Raw genomic sequence first — 23,860 nt, 5'->3', positions numbered from 1 at the left:
TGGGAGATGTCCCTGACTTGCTGTGGGATTGGCGGCCACCCCCCCCCCCCGCCCCACTGCCTCGGTCCCCATCCACTGCACTGGGAAGAGAAGGATCCCCAGGAACTTCGAGGCTGCACCCTGGGGACCCAAGGCTGGGAGACCCCTTTGGACCCACAGACTCGGCCTCAGCTGCAGCGCTGTGGTGTCTCCTGAGGGGACGACACCCTCTGGCGTGCATGTGTGACAGCAAGACACTAGCAGCCGGCCAACAGAAGCTTTCTTGTCTCCCCTGAACGTCTCGCTACTCAAAATACAGCCCGCAGACGGCAGCGATGGTGCCGGACGGGAGCCTGTGAGACACGCAGGGTCTCGGACCCCATCCTGGGCCTCCTGAAGCCGAATCCGCCTTTTAAACAAAATGCCAGGTGATTCCACACACGTGAAAGTGTGAAAAGCACTGCCCCAGTATGAGAAAAAGGAAGCTAGTTGGTGAAGGGAATTTAAGTTTTAACGTGCACTCGAGCCATAAAGAAATCCAGAATTGAGCCACATAAATAAAACAGATCATTCTCAACTAACACATAGGAAGTTTTACACACGTTTTCAAAAAGGAACCCTCTCAAATGGTAAATGGGCGTCTGATGACAGCGATGAGCATCCCTGACCCTGAGTTTCAAAGGCACCTGTGTTGTCTGCATTGTTATTGTCATAATAATCACACTGATGGCCAGAACTGGGGCCAGTTCACACCTTCCAGTGGGGCAGGCGGGGACCTGCCAGGCTCAGACCCCTCACCCGCCAGTGAGGGGAAAGCTTCTTCAAAATATTGCAAATTGCCTCCCAGTCTCTGAAAATATTTCCCTTGACACCTCCCAAATATTATTTTTATTATTTCCACCCTAAAAATTATTGCAAATACAGTATGCTGACAGCAGGAGTCAGACCAGCCACTCCCCACACACAGGTGTGACCGCGGTGCTCAGCCAACGCCCACACAAGCACACCTGCGGCCTCCCTGCCCGCAGCAGGGGCAGCAGGGAGGCGGTCGGCCTGCACCTCCCATCTGCCTGAACTGTCTTCCCACCCCTGGGAGGGGCTGACCCCCCCAGCCTGGAGCTCAGACTGGCAGCGCAGAGAGGGTGGGAGGCGGCAGGCAGGACTCTCACCTCCAGGACGGGCTGGGAGGGCACTGTACCTGCTTTACAGGTTACCCCAGGGGGGCAATGGGGGAGACCATGGCCCTGCCACACGTTTATGAGGGAACCGAGCTGTGCTGGAGGGGTCCAGACTGTGTGCCTGTCTGCTCAGGAACTACTTAATCCCATAAACACAAAATAACTAAATTATTTAATATTTGTTTTTGAATAAACACCTACTGAAGTTAGCAGTGCCGTATTTTATAAAGTACATTTATGAAAACAAGTTTAATGAACCCACACTGTATGCCAGGAACTAAGCTAAGCTGTCACCTTGCTCTGTTAGTTTATCCTAATACCGTATTTTGCTGTGTATAATGCACATTTTTTTGCCCAAATTTTTGATAGAAAAATAAGGATACGCATTATACATGGGTAGTGCCGGAGATAACTTGTATTTGTTCTTGTGCTTTGTAATTATTTGTTACATAAAACTTCTTGTACCATAACATGTTCAAAAATAAATGCTAAAATTTCTTTATAATATAAAAAACAAGTATCTAAATCTAAATCAATAAATAATTGAATTAAAAAAATTAAAACCAAAGTTTTTTTCCTTAGAGTCAAAACCATGGATGTACATTATGCACAGGAGCACACTGTACCCGGCGGAACACGGCACCTATGCCAAAAGCTTGGTTCCATTATTCCCATTCTACAGATGAAGAAACTGAAGTTCAAAGTGGTGCAAACACATCAGATGGCCCCAAGCCAGGTCAACTGGGGTTTTTCCTGGGTGACTATTAACTGGAACCCTCCAAGCGGAGAATACGCATGAAGAGGAGCCCGAGGGCCTGAGACACAAGGTGAGACTTTGAATCAACTGTGCATGTGTTTCATTGCTCACACCTGGCTGGCTATAAAAATGAAGACCTGCCATGCCCCCCTCCCAACCACTTGTTTAAATCATTCACACTGACTCCATCACACTGATGAGATCTCAGGAGACGATGTGGGGTCTCCTGCAAGCCAGAATCACTGAGAAACCGGCACAGCAGCTGCTGCAGCACAAAACGATTTAAATGACCAGATGTTATTAATGAACAAACTTGAGACCCGAGCTTTGCAGAGACCATTACATTTCTCCCTGACGTGAATGTGTGATAAACACTAAAAATGACACGAAAACGTTTTCAAACCCCCGTGGTAACTACTGAAAGCCACCGACCGCACCCCCGCGAGGCGGCGTGGAAGCCAGCCCCGCGTGGCGGACATCTGTGTCGGTGTACACCTGGACGCCAAGTTGCTCCTTTGAGATCTGCGCTTCGGTGAGTCTTCTCTGGCCAACACAGATTTTAACTGGAGGTTCAACCATGGCAGCAACATGAAATCGGATTACACTCTTTATTAAATAAACCTTGGTTATCTCGGTGATCTGAAGGGATCAGCACGGCCGTCCCACTGTCCATCAGTCCACGGGGAGAAGAGTCGGACCCCACATCTGAAAGACCCCCCGTCTGAAGCATCACCAGTTTAATCCAGGTGAGTGCCCGTGAGTCTAAGCTCCAAACGTGCAAACGCCTCTATGCCTGGAAAGCCTTGCAGTTACCAAAATAAAACATTTACTTTTTTGCTAGGGAGACTAAAAAAACACGGCAGTAGAAGAGGACCTCTTGATAGAAAAATATTTAAAGGCTTTTAATTCTCTGACAACCAAGTGTTAACGTTTTGTGATTATCCTGTGAAAAATAGAGTATCTGGGAACAATTTTAAAGTTTTCGGAATCAGCACAAAGCTCGCGTACACCCTTCCCACACCCCACGCCACTTTCGCACATTGCACAGTGATTTCCTTAGAAAAACGGAGCAGCCCGGGTTGGGGCGGGTCTGCTGCTGGACTCCGCTGAGTCTCTGCTGTGCCATGTCCAGGGGCCCCCCACCTCCTCTGCTGGTCTCCTGGGGACGGTGACACTTCATGACACGCGTTCTTTAAAGAACCATTTCTGGTAGTCCGAGCTGGCGCAGTCCCGTAGGAGTGGCACGAAACCGTCGCCAGCGGCTGTCCTCTTGGCCTGAACGCATTTCCCGGATTGCATGTGAAAGAGCGTGCCATCCTGCAGAAGATAACAGACACAGCTCAGTCAAGAGAATGACAGGCCACCTCTCAGCAAGTCTCCTTCTCCTTAATCTGTGTTCCTAAGTGCTCAGGATGACTCTATCATTTTGAAATTATTGGCTGAACAGGGTCTGCATGTACAAAGACCATCCAGGGCCGTCAGGGGCACAGAGGGGGCCAGGCGTGTGCTGGCAGAGGAGTCCTGCCAGCCTTTCACAGGAGCTGCTCATGGGGTCCCGGCTCCACAGGCAGGGCCAATGGTGCCACCTGCTGGCTGCTCTGGGGATCTGTCAGACACTGTGTCTCATCCCTACTGCTTTTGCTCCAGGGAAGTCAAGACCAAAGAGCCCTTATGAATCTCTTCCACTTAGGTCAACTAATTCCATCCCTGGGGACCTGTCTCTGATGTATTGAAATGGAGAGTCAGGAAACTTGGCTTCAGTCCCAGCTCAGCTACAGACCAGCAAGTTACCAGAGAGGATGTGGGTTCTAAGACCGTGCCAATTCCCAAACTCTGAAAGGCAACAAGGATCCTCTTTAAGGCCCCCCCCCCGCCCCCCCTTCTTTCCCCAAACTGAGCTAACACAGCAAACCCCGCCCCCAGTCCTGGAGTTTCTCGGGTTCCTCTCCCACTTCTCTCTGTTGAACGCTGTAGGTGCACGCACCCCCAAGGAACTCAATCGTGGTCCACGACCAGCGGCATCCCTATCCCAGGGTGAGAGAGACCTGAGGAGTAGAATTCGCTGCAAAATGATCTCCAAAGTGTTAACCCTGAGAACCCTAAAAAGTGCTCACGAGTCGCCTTCAGAATAATGTGAAGGCAAATCCAGGCCTGCCTCATCTTCCTGTGCTTCACTTTATCTCGCTTTGCAGATAATGTATTTTTACAAATGGAAGGTAAGATCCTCCACCAGCAAAATACTACGACTTGCTGAAGGCTCAGATGATAGTTGGCATCTTTTAGCAATGACGTATTTTTTAACTATGGTATGTACATTGTTTTTTAGACATAAGGCTACTGCACACGTAATAGACTACAGTATAAACATCATTTTTATATGCACTGAGAAACCAAAAAATTAACATGACTCTCTACACATTGCAAAACTTGCTTTATCGCAGTGGTCTGGAACAGGACCTGCAAAGTCTCTGAGATATGCCTGTAATTAAATAAAGCAGCCCTCCTCCCAGCCTTCTGAAGAGACGGGTTTTTCCTTAAATGGTCACTGAAATTTAAGGTAAAATTTTAATGACACTTCAAACCAATTTTACAGTCTCTATCTTGCATCACTCTTCTTTGAGGACTTACAATGGCTTCCAGTACAGAGAAAGAAGAGAAGGGAGAGGTCAGACAGAAGGTCACAGACTCTGGGGTTCGCAGAAATATTTCCCTCATTTTTTACACGAAACAGACAATACTACGGCACTTGGCTTTTCCAAGGAGCCTGCAATTACGTTGTTAGTCATAACATTTTCTACAGGAAACCATACTCCAACTTCTTTTCATTCTTGGAATTAACCTATTTATAAGCAGTCTAGATAAATCTTTCCACCCCTGGGGCCAGGCTGGGAATGACAGCTTCCCATGGAGATAAAAGAGAACTAATTTTTTTCTTTTGAATTATTTTCTTTGGTTTTATTCCTTGAAGTGCTTTTTCGTGAGTCAAAGGATATGACCGATTTATGAGTTGCACCCCAGGCTCACCACAAATATGGTGGAGCTCGCGCCTGTTGTGCCTGAAATAACACCCGGCTCCTCCTCAGCGCCCACTCTGATGCAGAGCCACCTCCCTCCGAGAGACCTCGGTGATTCCACTGCAAGTCACGACTAATCTCCATAGAGCTTCCCAGTTTCCAACGAACACATGTATTCCTGGCCATGTATCCAATCCTCACTAGCGTTAAGATGAGGCTTCTCTGCCCGCCGCTTGTTTAGAGCTTGAGGGAAAAAGGAGGCTGAGAGAAGTGCAGGGACTTCTACCCAGATCTAACCTGCCTTCCTTACACGCCAACGAATGGTTTCGCTTGTTTAAACCCCATTTCATCTCAGAACACGTCTGTGGCAGGTCCTCTTCCCATTCCAGCCCCTGCAGCTCCAGGTGGAGGCAGATGGAGAGACTGAGGGGACTGAGTCCACAGTGAAGGGAGGGAAAAAGGGCAGCCGACACCGGACACCGGGGCTCTAATGGTGGGGCCACGGGCTCAGGGGCACTGTGACCTTCCCAGGCTCCCATACAGGGTGGCAGCCCTGAGACTCGCCAGGACTGCGCCGGAGGGCAGACTTTACCTCCACGCTCCCCTCTGCTGCCCACAGACGGAAGCAGGGACGGACAAGACAGCTCACTCACCTCCTGCAGGACGAACTTCTGGTCCTCTGGGGCCCTATCCTCGCAGAGATGCACAACCAGAGCATCTGTTTCCGCCTCCACAGCCACGCAGGCCTCCGGCTGGCGGGTGTTGTAGCGAATTTCATTCTGGGACGTATACTCGAAAAACTAGAATCAGAGAAGGCAACAAGTATCGGTCACCCTCTGACGGGGAAAGCGGGGAACTGCTGGGTGAGAGCCGGGGGCCACGGGAGTGTGGGAGTCAGGGTCCCCCACTCTCCCCTCACCCGCAGACATGCGCCTGTCTGACCGGTCAGCCTCCTGCGTGTCCCTCCGGCACTCCACGCAGCCCGGAGTGGCACTCAGCAAGTGGGGATGGAGGGGCCCTTTCTCAGGTCTGCCTTGCGGGTGCCTAAGCTCCTCATGCCCACGGAGCCCAAGCCCACCCCGTGCAGGTGCGGACCAGCAGGAAAGATGCACGGTGCCCAGTGCCTGCCCCTGGGGGCGCTGCGGCCTTCCCAGCCATTTCCTCTCCTTTCTTCAGTCCTTTCGTCCTCCTCCCTCCAAAGAACAACGAGTGCAACAGGGGCCCTGGAAACTGCACAGGGCTGTGTGCCAGCAGACAACGGGACTGCTGACAGGAGGGCTGGGTCCTTCCAGGGCAATGGAAGGAAAAACGCTGATTCCGGCCCCACCCGGGGCGGGGGGGGGAGGGGCATGTGGATTCCTTCCATCTGAGACCCAAGGGGGCTGTGTTTTCACATTTTTAGCAAGACACTCAGCTACCCACCCACACTGCCCCACTCCCTCCCTTCTAGGAGGTTCCCACACAGGTGGCTGGCTCTTCTTCAGTCACATGGAGCAACTCCTCTCAAAGGACTCTCCCGGAGAGTTGGCTGACACCAGAGACTGGGGCTCCGGGCTGGGGGCGGGGGGGGGGGGGGTTGGGCCTGAGACTCTGCACTTCTAAGCTCTCGGGTGATGCTGCTGTTACTTTTGGGAGGACCACCGTTGAGGAGCACCGTTCTAAAAAACGCCGGAGAACCTGAGTAACTTAAGGCTGTGGGGGTCTGAGCTGTGAAAGTTGGCCGTTGACCCCACGGCGCTTCGCACTCAAATGGAACTGTGGGAGTCCCAGGCCAGAAGAAAACTCGAACCCCCACGTCTCCGTCTCCCATGTCGGACACCTCCCGAGGCGGTCAGGCTCGGAAGGTCCGGAACCGGCGCTTCCCTCCTCTCCTGACCCCTCCACCAGCCCCGCCCCGGTGGGTCCGTCTGCTTTCCTGGGCCGGGTCCCACTCTGGCCCTCAGACCGTCCAGGACTTGCCCCCTGGCCAGCCAGCCTGCCGGACGGCACTTATCAAACCCGCCAGGCCCCAGCCGAGGTGGCCGGCCCGACCCCTGCTCTGCAGTGTGGCACTCTCCTTCAACACCTGGGACTGCGTGTAAGAGTCAGTTCTAAGGAGGTCACCCAACCTTGGAATCTGTTGTTTGTTCTCTTACTTTTTTTTTCCCCCCTAACCGAAGGTGTTAGTGGCAGGGTTATTTACATTCACAGAAACAGGGAGGCAGGGACCTGGTCACTGAACAGTAATGTAGCCACCCAAAGGTACGAGGGGCCGTTGGGAAGGATGCTCTCAAAGGATGTCTAGTGATACAAGGGAAGCCGGACGAGGTAAGTGGAAATGTGGAAGAGAAAACACACAGATGTCGGATAACAAGAACTTAAAATGCTGAAGGCCGTGCATGGGAACAAAGGTGGGAGTAAGTGTGTCTTAACTGTAACAGTGGCTGCTTTGGGTCCTGTCATTCGCTATTCGCTTCTGCTTTTTAGATTTCCCAAATGTTCTGGAATGAGCATATGTTACTTTTATAATGGAAAAAAAAAGCAAACATTTAATTTTTAAAAAACATGTAGATTGGCCCTCATTTTCCTCTCCAGAGGCCCGCACCCATGACCCCGGAGCAGAGAACCCTCGGCGGCCCCCCAGCCCCCCGCCTGCACCTGCCAGGCCCCGGGAACAGCACGCACGCACCTGGTTCTGACCCATCCCGTGACACTGGTACAGGATGACCTGGTGCCCCGTGAGGTCCTGCTCGCTGGGAGGGTTGTAGTCGAAGCAGTAACCTTTCAGTCCTTTGTTCTGGAGCTGAACAAAACACAAGGTGGCGTTTGGTCCAGATTTACACGCAACGACAGAGGCCACCCAAGGCTCGGAGGGAAGGAGGAAGGGTGAGGGAGGGGCCTGCCTCAGGACCTGGGCTCCACGGAATGGAGCAGGCCCCACATCTTAGCTTTAGAAGTGCCTTCCTTCCCACTCTACCCCGTGGGCGGGGACCGCAACCCCCGCTCTCAGCCGGGAAACCTGGGCATCGCTGAGACTGGCTGGTTAGGGCCTGAGAGCCCAAGCCTCCTCGCCGCCCTTAGTGCAGCCTTATTACTGCGCCGGCCGAACACGGCTGGGTTGTCGCCTCACAGGCATGCCACGGAGCGCCCCCTACAGCATTACGCATCAGCAGAGGGCACCCGATCAAGAGGCTCAGCACTCCCCAGGTCACCAGCCCACCCTTCAGACTAGAACAGCAATAGCACAGTGCAGAGAGCCAATGACTTGCCCAAGGGACCGTGACAGGTGGAGATGCCTGAGTCTTGGATCCAGGGCCTCTGACTCCAAGCCCAGTGCTCTCTCCGTCACTCCACGCTGTCTAATCTAATGACATCTCCGAGGTATCTCGGCTCTAAAACTCTTTAACAGCCGCCAGAGCAAAACACCACGGGAAGCTGCATGCTCCCTCCTCCCTTCCAATGCCTCCAGGGGAAAACTCGAGTACTGTACTTCCCGCATTCCTTCCGGAGCATTCGAAGTGCCCTCAGTAGTCCTCCTGAAGCCGACTGCTGCCCTGCCCTGTCCATTCCTCACCAGCCTGGCTCTGATGACGAGACTCAGCCGTAAAGGAAGGATTCCACCACCCACCAGCTCATAAAGCACAGCCCTCCAGGTCCCCGAGGTCCCTTTGCTTTGTGAAGCAACCTGGGAACAGGGCACGTCCCGGGGACCCTCCATGAACCCACTTGACCGACCGCATCACTAACAGCGGGAGGACCACGCATTCCGTGCGTCCTTTATGACATGACGTAAATACGAAGCACACCCGCGAAGTGTCCTGGCCGAGAAGGTTACGCCGACTCCCGTCAAACCTCTAGACCTCACTTCCCTCGCAAAGAATATGGGGTCAGAGAAGCACAATTTAAAAGTCATCACAAAGAAACAATCAGATGATCCAGAGAGTGAGGCACTCCATGGGGCAACGACTGTGGTAGCAAAGGCGGGCGGGGGGAGCAAAGGAGGGACAGGACAGCCTTCGATCAGCGAGACAGTGGAGAGGAGAGGAGAGGCACTGACCACACGCACGGTGCAGACCTTGCTGGGACCCCAAGGGGGCGCACCAGACAACCTGAGGGAAATCTGAAAATCTGCGGGACTCTGAATAGGGGCTGCATTGTAAACGACAACGAGAACTCATCGTTCATTTGACCAGGAGTGACAATGGCCTGTGGTTTTGTGGGAGGATGTCCGAATTTTACTGCGATGCAGGCTGACATGCACAGGAGTAAAATGACACAGCGCCTGGGGTTTGCTGGAACAAAGAACATGGGGGAGAGGGGAGCACAGGAGAGGGAAAGAGAGAGAGGCAAAAGCTTGACAATTCTAGAACCTCAGGGACAGGGTTCTTTACACCGTTCTCACTGGCTTTCTGTACATTTGAACACTCTCACAGTGACAATTAATTGAATGCATTTCCCTCCTGCTTGGTGCTCACCAAAGACTTCCCAGGAAACACCAGCACCTCTGTGAACACGGCGCAGGAGGCCACCCCTGCCAACCTGGTGCAATTCCAGACAACAGCCAGGAGCTGGACTCATTCCAAAAGCATTCCTTTTCGATTTTTTGAAATAACAGAAGTGACTCCTTTCCCCACTGCTGGCTTTGGGGATCCCTGAGTTGGAAATGAACCTGTCTGGCCACTAAGATTTGAGATAATGTTATAAGGTGATAGTAAAAACCAGGACATGGAAACACCAAAGTCCTAGTTTACTCTCGCCGATTTCGAGATGGCTCCTAGGGCCGACATTCTGGACCCGAGCCCCAGACACGCGTGGGGAGAAGGACTACCAGTGGATGAAAAGGGAGAGGAGTTTGGGATTGGGGAGGCCCGTGGTGCCCACCGAGGGGTCTTCCTTGCCCAGGGTTTGCTGACCAGACCTGAGGGCCAGAAACTCCCTGCCCACCACGGGCCCGCCTGACTCACCATCCCGAAGAAGCCGGGCCTGTCTTCAGGCACGTGCAGTTCTGGGTACACGGTCTCCAAGAACCACTTGAAGTCCTTACACTGAAGCTTGGCACGGAGCTGCCTCCTCTCCGTCACATCCCCGAAGGGCTCCTGACAAAACAACACAACAGTGAAGCCCCTGCAGGTCATGGTGCTTCCTGTTGAGGCCCCTCTCCCCACTGGTGCTCACTCCTGCAATAAACTTTTATTGAGCACCGAATGTGTGCCAGGCCCTGGGTAGGACCCAGAGTGCAAACAATAGCCTCAGACACAGTGGCAGCGCTCGGGCAGGTGAGACTGTCCCACAATTACATTCCCAGGCACTTTCAAGCAGGTGCATGAGGGAAGGGCATGGGGCGCCTGCTGATGGAATGAGGGAACCAGATGCCGGGGCTGCACTGGACACGTAGACCCGTGCACCATGGATGCACGCACGACCACAGGCCAGCAAATGTCAGCAGCGCACGTGCACAATGACATCCTGATTTCCTACTGATGTCTGACACTCACTTGCAAACACAGGTAAGTTTTCTAGACACGCTGGTGCATGAAAACCTAATGTGCTCCATGTACTGAAGTCTAAATGTACACTGACATTGGCGAGAGCAAAATGCTGCATTATTAGCAAAGACTAGTGGATGTTCAGTGCTCTGGACAGAACTTGGGTTCGAAACTCCCAGACAGTTCAACAAAGGAAACACCCGTTCAGCATGGCAGCCGCACAAGTGGTGCTGAGTGCGGAGACACTGCTGTCCCTGCACTGTGACGTTCAACTAAATAAAGTTTGCAAAGTCACATGTTTAATAGAATGGTAATGACACATAAAACGTTTCCCTAGAATTTGAGATGTCTGTGTATTTTCCAGAAGTTCATTTTTGATGAGTTACTGTGCCCTTGCCTGCAACCCAATGTCCATTTCAAGGACACGGGCACTTGGGCAAAAGGTGTGCGCAGTGCCCCTCTCACACCCTGTTCTTTGGGAGTTCTCAGGGAGAGGGAGCTTGGGGTTCCAAACCAGGGGGCCTGGGAGAGCAGGTGTTTCCACCCTGCAGCCTGGAGCAAGAGAGAGGGAGTAGTGACTCTAGAGCCCAGAGGCAGAGAGAGGCCAGGAGGGCTCTGCACAGTGTGCGCACCCCCGGGCCAATTCTGCCATGTCAGTTTTCTCGTCTCTAAAATGAAAATTTCAGAGGGGGCCTGAAGGAAGGGCTGCTACTAGGAATCAGAAGAGATTTTCATCAGGGGGCCAGGAAATCTTGGGGCAGACCTGGTCTTGCCAAGTAGCCCTCCTAGCTACGGGAATGCAGGGTCGGGGACCCGTGTCCTGGGGCACGCAGAGCTGGCCCATGCAGGGGCAGTGGACCTATTTGTTAAAATTTGTTTGTAATTGGCCCCAGCTGGTGAGGCTCAGTGGCCTGAGTGCTAGCCTGCGAATCAGAGGGTCACTGGTTCCATTCCCAGTCAGGGCACATGCCTGGGTTGCGAGCCAGGTCCCCAGTAGGGGGCGCATCAGAGACAACCACACATTGATGTTTCTCTCCCTTTCTCCCTCCCTTCCCCTCTCTCTAAAAATAAGTACATAAAATCTTTTTTAAAAATAAGGAAAAAATGTGTTGTAACCCTCAAATCAATACTTTCAATACTTGGGATGTTCTCATGCTTTCTGTCATGTGAGGGCATGCACAGGGTGGCAAACAATTTGAAGCACCCAATGTGCCGCTCTCACACTGTAAACAAGAACCCTTTCTGTGGTCTGTTTAGTGCCACATTTTTCAGATTTTTGTGCTTCACGATGGGGATTCCACTGTGTGAAATGGCCCCCCAGCGGAGTGCTGAAGCGCGGCCTCGGAGTGAGAAGGCTGTGACGTGCCGGATGGAGAAAGAGTGTGTTTGATAGGCTTCTTTCAGGCATGAGTGGCAGCACTGGTGGCCGCAAGCCCAATGTAATGAACCAACAACATGTAGTAAATAAGGTGTCTTTAAGCAGAAACACGTAAAACAAGGTTACGTATTGATCGGCTGACAAAAATGTCGACCTGCCAGAGGCTTCTGGGGACCTAACCCTGAATTTATTTCCCCTGAGAGCGGTGGGTCAGGACTCCCAAATTCAGTGTTTGCGGTGACTATACAGGACAGAGCTACTACAGATACTAACAATCAACTGTAAATTATAAAGGAATAACATTTTCCCATACTCTATCAAGAGCACCCAGCTAATTTTCTATTTCTGGAACCAGGTCTGCCACGGCACCGAGGCCAGAGTCAGCTGCCCCTGTTCGGAGGAGGCCAGGCCTAGTGCAGGGGCCCGGGGACTCACCATGCGGGCATGCGGGTTGCGATGGTAGTACAGCTCTTTGTATTCATCCATCCACACTTCGGCTGCACGGACACTGTTGGCCAGAGCCTTTCTGCGGGAGTAGGGAGCTTGCTTGGGGAAAACGTGGCCCACGTGAGAACACGGGTGTATCTCCAGGGTCCCACCGCACTGCCAGATCTGTGCACAGAGCAGAGAAGAGGCCGGGTGAGTGGGCGGGCGGGGAAGGAGGTGCTGGCCAGCAGTGCCCGCAGCCAGGCGGCTGGACACAGGCGTCATGACGACCACCTCCAAGCCCTCCCGCTCCGGGGGGCAGCAGGCTGCTTCCCCAGCACACGCGGAAGACAGAACGCAGTCGGAGTAGGAAGGCAGCCCCGAAGGTGCACGAGCCCTGGAACCAAGACCCCAAGTCCATGCACTAAAGCTCGCGCACTTGACCCCTGGCTGTACCCAGAGCTGACCTCGCTGGGAACCCAACTACTCAGTACGTAAAATACAGGCTGATTACCTGGTGTCCTAGCCACAGAAGATAGGAAAGCAGCGAGTAGGAAGAGAAGTTTGGAAGGGGGAAAGGAAGAGCTTCTAGAGGCAGGCAGAGCGGCCTGACACCTGGGGAGAAGGCAGAAAGACCGTTAGGAGCACACTCTGAAACTCAGTGGGCTGAGGCGTCCAGGCCGATTCACACTGGGGCAAAAGGCCAAATTTTTGTTTATTAAATAATGCTTTTTAAGCAGGAAACCACATAAAATATTATGAAAATTTTAAATTTTCTACTGAAAAGCACTAACATTGACCTAAGGTTCTTCTGATACTTGAAATGCCAGGTTCAGGTCACTGGGAACCCCACGGAGATGCTCAGGCTTCTCCAAGGGGTGTCAGCCGTGAGTCACATCCAGAGGGATCGCTGGGCGGGCTGACCACGGAAGGCAGATTGCTGGTCCCTGCCATAAACCCGCCGGGCCTGACTCTCTGGGGATGGTGCCCGTAAATCTGCCCTTTTAAGAAGTTTCCCCAACAATTCTAGGTGGGTCAAAGTTTGGAAGTCAGCGCGCTAAATAAGGAGGCCACTTCATAAACAAGTCTCCAAAGGACGGGACCAGCAGGCAGGGACCTCACTTTAGACCTCAGTCTAGTCCCTGACACCCACTCCTTGAGCGAGCCACACCCCCTCTCGGGCCTCAGACCACCCCCCCCTCAGTGAGAGGAAAGAACTAGGTGACTTGCGAGGCCTTTTCTTACCCCAAGTCTATGTAAAAGTAGGTATGTTTAAAAGTTCAAACAAGCAGGCAGGCGTGTTTACAGGATGCGCATGCCACTGACATCTTTCAGCACTGCTGGGCAAGTTGACAATATGGAGGAAGCGTCTACCAGGCTCTCATAAAATCCCATCCTTCCCAAAGAGAGAAAGAGAGAGACAGAGAGAGAGAGGGGAACAGGTTAAGAATGAGTCCGAAGAGAAAGCTGGAATACTTACCCTGAAGGAGAATTCGAGGTTTTCTCCGCCCCAGACTTCCATTCCTGTGTCATAAGACCCCAGATATTCAAAGTATTTCTTACTCACAGCAAACAGCCCGCCAGCCATTGTCGGAGACCTGGAAGCATACGAGATCCACATTGCAGTGCAGGCAGCAGGAAACCACCAGTTAGCTGGACCCCCTGCCCACCACAAGCCCTTCAGTCCAGTCATCCGTCTCTAAAGAGTACCCCGAGCTCATGCTCCGCCCAGCACTGAGCTAGGCCTGGGGGCACAGGCAGTTCCACAGGCAAGGGCAGACCTGGGTGTGGGGCAAATCGGTTCACTAAGTTGCCCTGAGCCTGTGTGAACACAGAAGAGGTCATGGGGGGTGGCCGGAGGCGGGGAGCGCAGTTTCCTGGAAGAGGCAGGGTATGCAGAACAACAAAGGGGAGTTAGCCAAGAAAAGAAACAGGGTGGTTCTCCAAGAAGATGCCATCAGGAGCAAAGGCGTAAGATTGAGAGAAATCCTGTACTTTTAGAAGCACAGAGGACCAGGAGATAAGGCCACGGTCCTCCAGTGAATGGCAGGTACGGGGGGCGGGGGGGGGGCGGTGGCGACCTGGCGCACCCAGTCACAGTGCCAGCACTCACAGAGGCCCCCAGGCGGCTGGTGAGGAGAAGATCGTAACAGGCACCAGCCTCTAAAGGCTCCCCGAGGGCCTGTTCCTCTCCAGCTCGAGCACTCGCCCCTCCAGGACCTGGACACCAGCTTTGGCTTGTGTCCTCCACTGGCCCCGTTTTCTCGCTACCGGGTTCCTCGGGAAGATTCCTCAGAAATGGCCCAAGGCTTCCATCTCACCACAGCAGAAAGCTGTAAGCACACCGCACACAACCAGATGAAAAGAACACATTCAGAAATGGGGAACTACGTAATACCAAGAACCCAAGTTTAAGTTTTCGATCCTCCAGCCCCACATCCAGGCCTTGACAAAGTACTGATGTTCCCCGCGCTCCAAACTCTAGGCCAGCTGAGAAAAGCACAGCAAGGTTCCCGGAGGAAAGGAAGGTTCTAGACTACAAAACACTTTCACGTGTGTTCATCCTCAAAGTCTAGGAAACAGACGGGGTGGATATGCTTGTACCTATTGCACAGGTGAGGAAACTGAGGCCTAGGGTATTACAGGGGGTGGGGGGAGCTGGCCACAACGTCCCTCAGCATGTGTGTGGGGTGGCGGTGGGGGAGCAGGCAACGGGAGTTTATGTTGGCATCACAGGCTGGATGTGTGACCCTGGATAAGATCCTTCTTACTCTGTGCCTCAGTTTCCAAACCTGTTCAATGAAAGGTCAGGCAAGACGCTCCCTAAGGGATCCTCCAGAAGCCTGGGAGGTACCTTTGATTCTGCTGTGCCCCACCCCCATTCCGTCTCTCCCAACCGTCCCGCCACAACAACTCTGAGTCCACCACTTCCCCCCACCTTCTCCTGCACCATCTGCTCCTGCCCTGGGAGACTGCAATGCCTCCTACTGTTGTCCCTGCCTGCACCCTGCTCCCCCCAGGCCCCTCACCACGTGGCACCCAGCACAATCCTGAACGAAATTCATCAGGCAAAGGTCACTTCCAGCTAAAATCCCTTTGTCACTGCTATCCTCTCAGGGTAGAGCTCACACCCATTCCTTGGCCTTCAAGGCTGGACTGGACTTGACCCCACTGACCTCTCCAGCCCCACCTCTCAATACACTCTCCATACTCGTTCCACTTCAGACAGCAGCAGTGAGTCATCTCAAGGTCAGAACTCAAGCGGAAGGATTCAGAAACGCAAATGCCAAACGTGGGTACAGAGGCCATTTCTGGCTCAAAACACCAGCAATAAAGCTGAAGCCTGATCTCCACCTGCCTGACTCTCACCTCTGTCTCCTGACTGGTCCTGAACTTGGAAGGGAAGGAACAAGCCAGACTATTCCTTCCGCACCTCAAGAATGAGCACTGAACCCTGGCTGGTGTGGCTCAGTGGATTGAGTGCGGGCCTGCAAACCAAAGGGTCACCAGTTCAATTCCTAGTCAGGGCACATGCCTGGGTTTTGGGCCAGATCCCCCGTTGGGGCCATATGAGAGGCAACCACACATTGATGTTTCTCTCCCTCTCTCTCTCCTTCCCTTCCCTTCTCTATAAAAATAAATAAATAAAACCTTAAAAAGAATGAGCACTGAGCCTCCCACGAGCCCACTCTCCTCAGACCCAGGCTCACCCACTGGCCAAAGCGGCTCCGCCACCCCCAGGTCCACTCACCTCCCCAATTCAACAGGTGCCTGACAGTATGTCCTCAGAATGTTAAACATGGACTTACCATGAACCCAGTGATTCCCTCCTAGGTGTGCACCCCAAAGAACTGAAAGCAGGGACTCAAAAGAAGTAACAGTGCACCATGTCCACAACAGCATTATTCACAATAACCAGATGGCGGAAACAACCCAAGTGTCCGTCAACAGATGGATGAATAAACAAACTGTGGACGTATAGGTGATGGAATACCCTTTAGCCATAAAAAAAGAATGAAGTTGGGCCCTGGTCAGGTAACTCAGTTGGTTAGAGCATCGTCCCAATCCATCGAGGTCGCAGGTTCAGTCCCCAGTCAGGGCACATACAAGAATCAACCCATGATGCATAAATACGCAGAATGACAAATAATCACTCCTGACCTGATGACATCGATGGGGGATCGCATCCGCACCCGCTCTCTCGGGGGAACCACGTGCCACGTGAACACCAGCCTCCAGTCGAAACCGCCAATCTGGGGCTCCCCGGAGTTGCCCATGTACTCGAAGGTGTTCCAGTCGATCACATCGATTACCGGGCACACCACCGCCGACTCCTCTTCGTAGATCCTGCAAACACCCGGACACTGTCTCTCCATGTGGACGGACGCAGGAGGACAATGCAGAAATCTGGGGATGAACTCGCCTCACCCTTCCACTAGGAGGGAGGAGCACCTGCGTGCATGAGGAAGACCTGCTTCTCTTTTCCAGGTCTGCAGCCATGTCGGGCAGGTGAGCATCTTGGGGGACTCTCTTGGGGGAAAGTGGGGAGCAAGGATCCCGACCTTATTATGAAACGCCCCACGGCTCTGATATTCTGATCAGACCTATGGATATTCCAGCTCAACATGCCTCCCTCTATGGAAGTCAAGACATGTGAAAAATAAAGGTAACTTTTAAAACAGAAAGCAGATTTTCACCTTCTCAAGATTGTAGAAGGTTCCTTCGTTTTATCACAATGAGTCATAAAAAGTCAAGAAATAATCATATCCCTGTGCAGAGATGTCCCCTGCCCAAGGGGTCGGCTTTGGAGTTAGAGCACAAATGCCACTCCTGCCCCTTATTCGACGTGTGACCTTAGCTGAGTCACCTCACCTCTCGGGGCCAGTTGCCTCGTGGGTAACACTGGAGCAGGCTCGGGCAAGAGCAGGTTTACAGTTGTTCGCAGGGAACATAATACTTGATAAATAGCAATGCAAAATAAACTGTAAGCCTGCCTCTGCCCCACCCTGTACACTCCCACAGGGTACGATGAAGACTCCCAGAGCATGTACGTGGGACGGCTGGCAGAGAACCTGGACTACTGCTATCCTTGTCCTTTAACCTCTGCCATTGTGAACCATCTCGCACACAGGGAAACACCACGGGTTTCTGTGGCAGGCGCCAGCCAGCGTGCATGCTTTCGCCGGCCCCTCCACAATGACTACCAGAGCCCAGCCATCCTCCGGCACGCCTCCTGGCTGTGCTTTCCTGCATCTAGCGGCACACCAGGGAAGATGAACTGAGACTGGACCGCGGGTGAACACGAGATTTCTCCGGGTTACATTTTAGGGGCTTTTATCTAGAATTTGACCCTAAAAAATCGTAGGAGTCACACACACACACACACACACACACACACACACACACACACAAATGGTGTGAAGAAACAGAGACCAGCCAAACCTGAGCTACACGTGTTTTTAGCATAACACCAGAAAGTTACGGGGGCATGATGAATATGACCCTGAGGTAAGGATTACAGTGTTAGGGGAAACTGCACTGTTCAGGACAGACTCTGTGAGCCAGAGAATGAAAACTGTGAGCTCACTAAACTGGGGAAGTTGCCTTCAGTCTCTGCCAACGCCCAGGTCTTCAGATAAATAAAGGACCTTATTAAAAGGGGTGAGAGGGACAACAGCAGACCAGCCTGGCAGGTTCCAAGGTGCTGTGTGGCCCCTGGCAAAGACCCCAAGAACGTGTGACTTGTAATGAGGGGCCTGGAAGCATGGGTAGCCTAATTTTTATAAGAAAGGGAAAACCCAGAGCCAGCTCGGGAGGAGAGGACGCTGGATCACGGTCACGGAAGGTTCAGGCTCCGCCCCACGCCGACAGCTCGCGAACCTCTGCAGCAGCGGCTCCAGCCAGCCCTCGTGGCACTCGCAGTGGCAGTCCAGGAAGGTCAGCACGTGGCCCTTGGCCACGGACGCCCCCAGCAGCCGGGCTCGCACCAGGCCCTCTCTCTTGTTGGCGCGGATCAGGCGCACCTTGGGCAGCCCCGACAGCTCCTCGGCCAGGCGTTCCTTCAGGTGCTCTGGGGAGGCAAGCGGGACAACAAGGGTCACCCCCACATATCCCAAGCCAGGTCCTTCCAGGGCCTCCCTGTCCCAAAAAAGAGGCCAAATAGACACAATCCTCCTCTGCTCTGCCACCTGGGACACGCTGGCCTCAGCGAGAGCCCAGGCTGGCAGTGCCCACAGCCGGGAGCTGGGGCGGAGGGATTCCGGAACCACGGGATGTCTGACATGTGTGATATGGTATGTGTATATATCTCTATAAATAGAGGTATGAGCCCCCAGAATACATTATACATTGACTTGTGAACACTCAAAAATAAAAAGCACAAGATTCACCCAACCACCATCTTTCTGAAAAAGCATGTTAGCATAAATTATGTCAATCAATGATACCAGATGCTACGAATTTTTAATGTGCACGGAATTCTGTTAATACAAACTTTACGTCATTATAGTCGCACCACTACAGCTGTGCTAGTGTAAATCTGACAATAGCATGGGATCACACTTATGCTAATATGCCTTTTCTCAGGAGCACACCTCAGGAGGCACCGTGACAGCGGTGACCACAGCAGCTGACCTGAGAGGGCCCATGGCGCTCATCGCTGCCTGAGTGGGCTGCACACAGTTCACGTGGTCATTCTCATAGCGATCCTGTGAGGTAGGTGCCACTATTATCCCCATTTTACAGAGGAGCACACTAAGGCCGAAGAGGCAAGTAACTTGTCAGGGTCAAGGTCACAGAGCAAGTGTGCTGAGATCTGTGATTTAAACCCAGGGACCCTGCCTCCTTGAGTCCACAGAGCATGCTCCTTCTCATCCTTGTTAAACAAACCCAGAACTTGTCGGGAGAACATCCAATTTTGCAGAGAAGGAAACAAGTCCTTCCAAGTTCAAAGGGAGCACCCACAGCGAGGGCTGGCCCCAGGACCCCCGACCCCACATGCAGGATCCACGCTGGAGGCCCCCACTCACAGCCCCCCATGAGGGGGGTGAGTGGGTGCCCCTCAGGCAGAGTGAGAAGGAGAGAACTTCCCCACATCCGCATGGGCTTTGTCTCCAAGTCTTCGCTCATCAGGGAGGGGAAAAGTTTATAAACTGCTCCAGGTTGCTTCCCCGTTTGTGAAAATGTTTCCCTAAATATTCTTGCCACTCAAAAAAAAAAAAGAAAAGGAATGATTCATCACATCAGTTGGTTCCTAAGCATAACTGGAAATAAGCTGACAGCAGGAGTCAGACCGGCCACTCCCCACGCACAGGTGTGGCTGCGCTGCTCAGCCAACGCCCACACAAGCGCACCTGCGGCCTCCCCGCCTGCAGCAGGGATGCGGTCGGCCTGCACCTCCTGTCTGCCTGGACTGTCTTCCCACCCCGGGGAGGGGCTGACCCCCCAGCCTGGAGCTCAGACTGGCAGTGCAGAAAGGGCAGGAGGAGGCAGGCGGGACTTGCACCTCCAGGACGGGCTGGGAGGGCACCGCACCTGCTTCACAGGTTACTCCGGGGGCAGGGGTGAGGGGGGCAGACCATGGCCCTGCCACACGTTTATGAGGGAACCGAGCTGAGCTGGACACCGAGCTGAGCTGGAGGAGTCCAGACCGTGTTGCCGCCAGCCACAGGATCCCAAGAATCCTGCTTAATTCCCTAAAGATAAAACTTTAAACCTAACACTTGCTTCTGAATGAAGACATTTCTGATATTTTCAGGATTTTATAGTATAATGTTTCATAAAAGTAGAAGTTATCGTTTAACAAGTGCTAACAATATGCCAGGCACTGGCCTTGCTTTACCTCATTTCATCCTCACAAGGACCCCACAAGGAAGGAACTGTTATTATTTAATTTATGCTAATTGATTACATTAATCTGTTATAAAACAGGGGCTGGCGCAGAGGTTGAAACAGGCCACGCCCCTTGCCCGAGGCCGCACGCTTGGCTGTGAGGAGCTGCCGCTGGAACCAAGCCTGTGCGGTCTGACCCAGAGCCAGCATCCACACAGACAAGGCTGAAACAACCCTGGGAGGAAAGGACAAAGGGAATGGAGGTGAGCGCCTACTGTGCGCTGGGGCCATGAGGCTCTGTCCTGGGCATGTGTCTGTGTGCACATGATCTCAGTTGTCCCTCACCACACGCTCTGCGTGGGACAGGTGTGGACACACCCACTCACGGGCGAGAAGACGAAGGAACAGGGACTCGCCTCACCCCCCAGGAGGTCCCCAGTGCCCAGACCAGCGTGCCGCACATGTTAAAACCCAAAGACCATTCACTGAATAACAGAGGGCCACCCCAGACTGCGCGTGACTCGCTGCCCCCGGTCACTGGCCAGGCCGGCAGGCATGCGGCCACCCTCTCATTGGATCGCCTCTCCCTGGCTTCAGCTCCTCTGTCTGGGCCGCCCCTCCGGTCTCATCTCAAACTCAACACCTCAGAAAACCAAACACCCGCTCTCCTCTCCCAGACCACTCCCCTTGTCCTGGGTGGCTCCTCCGGCCCTCAGATGACACTGACATCCACCCAGGGGCCCAGGCCAGAAGCCCACGGGTCCTCCCTGCACCTCGGCCAGTCTCCGTCCCCGTGGATGCCGCCCTCGCCCCTCCCTCTGCCACCACCGGACTCCTAGCCTCCATCTCTCACCTGGGCCACCCCGACAGCCCCCTGGCCTTCTCACCAAGCTCCTCCGTACACTCCTCTCCTCACTCCAGCCACAGGGATTCTCCCAGACAGCCCTCCTGCTCTAAACCCTGCCTGGCTCTCCCTGCCCTTCCAACAAAGTCCCAGCTCCTCGGCCTCGGGTCTGATGCCTGCCCCCGTCTCCAGGCCCACTCCCTGCCCTCCTCCGACTGCTCCCCTTCCCCCACAGCAGCGGGCCCCCGTCCTTTCTGCACTACTGGCAGATCCTGCACAACCCATGCAGCGCCGCCCCTCCACGCCTTCCCACAACGGTGCCCTCCACGTGAAACGCCCTCTTTCCTCCTTTGCTGTCCACAAACTATTCGACCTTCAAGACTGAGGCCAACCCCCCAATCCTGGGCACCCAGACAGGGTGGGTCCCTCTCCTGCTCCCCATAGCGTGCCACGCGGTGGAGCCCTCTGCCGTGACGTGTGCGTCCCTCCACCAGGCTCTGGGGGACACAGGGGCACACAGGAAGCCCATCCTTACCAGGTTTATCCCACATGTCTCGGGTCACACTGTCACCTCCCAGCCACGGCCACGGAAGGCCGGGCTCCCCCACGAGGCCGAGTCAGGGGCTTACCTCTGTCACTGTAGTCATCTACCAGGATCACCTCTTCCAGCAGGATGTCCGGGGACGTCTCGAGGACGCTATAGACTGTCCGAAGGAGCGTTGACCAGGCTTCATTATAAAATGCTATGACAACTGATGTCGTGGGCAAAAGACCATAATCGTATTTGTTTTCTTTGCACCTGAAAATGCAACAGAGCTTCAGGAATGAAGGACCTGCTGTTGGCCGGGCGTGACCCCAGCCCAGGCCGGTGCCGGGGACAGGGCAATGCACAGAACACAGGTCACCGCCTCAAGCCTCCCTCTGGGGAGTGGGGAATGATCTTCTGGGATCTTGCAGAGCCCCCCACGTTCCCCAAGGAGCCTGAACAGAGTCTAAGAAAGGTTCTAAAATGACACCCCACAGACTTGAACCGTAGGATACTGATTTTAAACTTTAAAGCAGTTTTCAGGCTTCCATGATGTACAAACTAAGCAGAATCACAGAAAGCAGGGGGACTGTCGCTTCTCCCTGCCCCGCAGCTCTCCCCTCTGTCCACTCCTTCCCACCCCCTGCCAGGCCCTTGCTCAGACCGTGCCCTCTGTCCAGAACCCCCCCACTCTGCCCACACATCGCCTCCGTCTCCGTGGGTGTCACTCGCAGTGCTCCGGTCGCTCACGCCCCACCTGCGTCTCCCTCCGCCTGCTCCCGGCATCATCCCCACACTCCGTCCCAGCAGAGTCTGTCTGTGCTTAAGGAAGGTGTCACACCAAGTGCGTCAGCCAGAACCAGGGCCAGGACGTAGGAATGCTCCAGGGAGGGCTCGAGAGAGGACAGTGACTGCCCCCACCCACACCATCCCCATGCCATCCTGGCTCTGTTCTGTGGCAGCTTCTCGGTGGTGGGGGAGCTGAGCCCGCCCTCTCTGGAGGTGGGCCTTGACTGGCAGTGACAGGAACCAGTATGCTCCCTCTTCATTTGGTAGGGTTTGCCACCCCTGTGCAAGGAGGGTACTGGCTGAAACAAAATGCTCTCCTCAGAGTGACCAATAATAAACTCCCAGTGTTACCCCAGAGACTGGGCAGTGCCTGGAAATCATCAGCAGGCCATGACTGACAGCAAGACAGGGGAGGGACAGAAAAACCTAGGAGCGACACCAGAAGGACCGAGGTTTGCATGCAGACTGGCTGCTGGGCTGGGAGTTCTGGAAAGGGGTGAGCGCTGACGACCAGCCAGGCAGCAGGCAGAGAGGGGACGCCTCGCCGACAGGCTGAGGGGCAGATCGAAGAGACGGGGAACCAAGCAGGACGAGGGGTGCAGCTAACATCTGCTGACGATCTGCCACCTGCCAGGCACTGTGCCAGTGGGCCAGTCATCAAGTATTTCCTGATGGCCTACTATGTACCAGATAGGCAAAACCCCTGCTCTCACGAAGCTTACCTTCAGGGGGGCCATAACAAAGAAAGCAAATATAGCCCTGGCTGGCGTAGCTCAGTGGATTGAGCGCGGGCTGGGAACCAAAGTGTCCCAGGTTCGATTCCCAGCTAGGGTACATTCCTGGGTTGCAGGCCATAACCCCCAGCAACCGCACATTGATGTTTCTCCCTCTCTCTTTCTCCCTCTCTCTCTCTCTCTCTCCCCCCCTTCCTTCCCTCCCCAAAAAAATAAATAAAATCTTAAAAAAAAAAAATTAAGAAAGCAAATATAACAACAATTTCTGAAAGTGACCAAACAATGACCAAAAGAAGGACGATGACCCAGAACCAGCACAGAGGGGAGAGGGGAGAGGGGAGGGAGAAGGCGAGCAACCGCAGGATGGGTAATCAAGGAGGGCCTCTGAGAGGAGGCGACACTGGGGATGAGACGGAATGATGAGGGACCCAGTTCCACAAAAAGCCGAGGAAGAGCCCTTTATGTATACAACTTTTTTCTTTTATCTTATTACTAAAAATTTCAAACATAAAAAAGGAAGAGAGATTCTGTAAGAAACTCCCGTGTACCTTTCACCGGGCCTGGCCAACCTTGCCTCCCCTGTGTCTCCACCCGCTCCCCGCGTCCCAGACGACTTGAAGCAATATTCAGCACGTCGCCATGTCCACCACATTCCAACATACATCTCCGAGAGAGCAGGACTTTTTTATAATAAACACAGTGTCACTGCAACACCTTAAAAATCAGTGATTCCTTGGTGCTATCACATCTCTGGTCTACAATTTTTCTTCCAAGTGAAGAACCCGATGATCGGACGACATGACACTCTTTTGGGAACCACGAAGGCAGACGACTGTAGGGTACGTGCATTTTAATACACATCCTCATTTCAGAGACGTTTAAAAATAAGAAAGTGCCTTGGGCTCAATGAACTGCAGTGCTTTATTGCACTCTCCCAACC

The 23,860-nt window shown here is 53.5% G+C and overlaps 1 protein-coding gene across 1 annotated transcript in view; it reads right to left on the bottom strand.

The window, feature by feature from the left end:
* Positions 1-2,791: 2,791 nt before the first annotated feature.
* Positions 2,792-23,860, bottom strand: part of GALNT12 (polypeptide N-acetylgalactosaminyltransferase 12) — a 30,208-nt gene continuing 9,139 nt past the window's right edge. Inside the window, exons 2-10 of the mRNA XM_045840968.1 lie at positions 21,501-21,670; positions 18,078-18,267; positions 16,359-16,544; positions 13,678-13,795; positions 12,207-12,383; positions 9,872-10,003; positions 7,597-7,710; positions 5,582-5,728; positions 2,792-3,231 (exon numbers count right to left, since the gene is read on the bottom strand). Coding sequence (XP_045696924.1) covers positions 3,091-3,231; positions 5,582-5,728; positions 7,597-7,710; positions 9,872-10,003; positions 12,207-12,383; positions 13,678-13,795; positions 16,359-16,544; positions 18,078-18,267; positions 21,501-21,670 — 1,375 coding nt within the window. The 3' untranslated portion in view covers positions 2,792-3,090. The remainder of the gene's footprint in view (positions 3,232-5,581; positions 5,729-7,596; positions 7,711-9,871; positions 10,004-12,206; positions 12,384-13,677; positions 13,796-16,358; positions 16,545-18,077; positions 18,268-21,500; positions 21,671-23,860) is intronic.

Source organism: Phyllostomus hastatus, unplaced genomic scaffold (assembly GCF_019186645.2).
Source record: "Phyllostomus hastatus isolate PE091 unplaced genomic scaffold, TTU_PhHast_1.1 phas_contig_34, whole genome shotgun sequence".
Lineage (NCBI taxonomy): Eukaryota > Metazoa > Chordata > Mammalia > Chiroptera > Phyllostomidae > Phyllostomus > Phyllostomus hastatus.
Note: the sequence above shows the minus strand (reverse complement) of the source record. Positions and strands in the feature narration are given on the sequence as shown.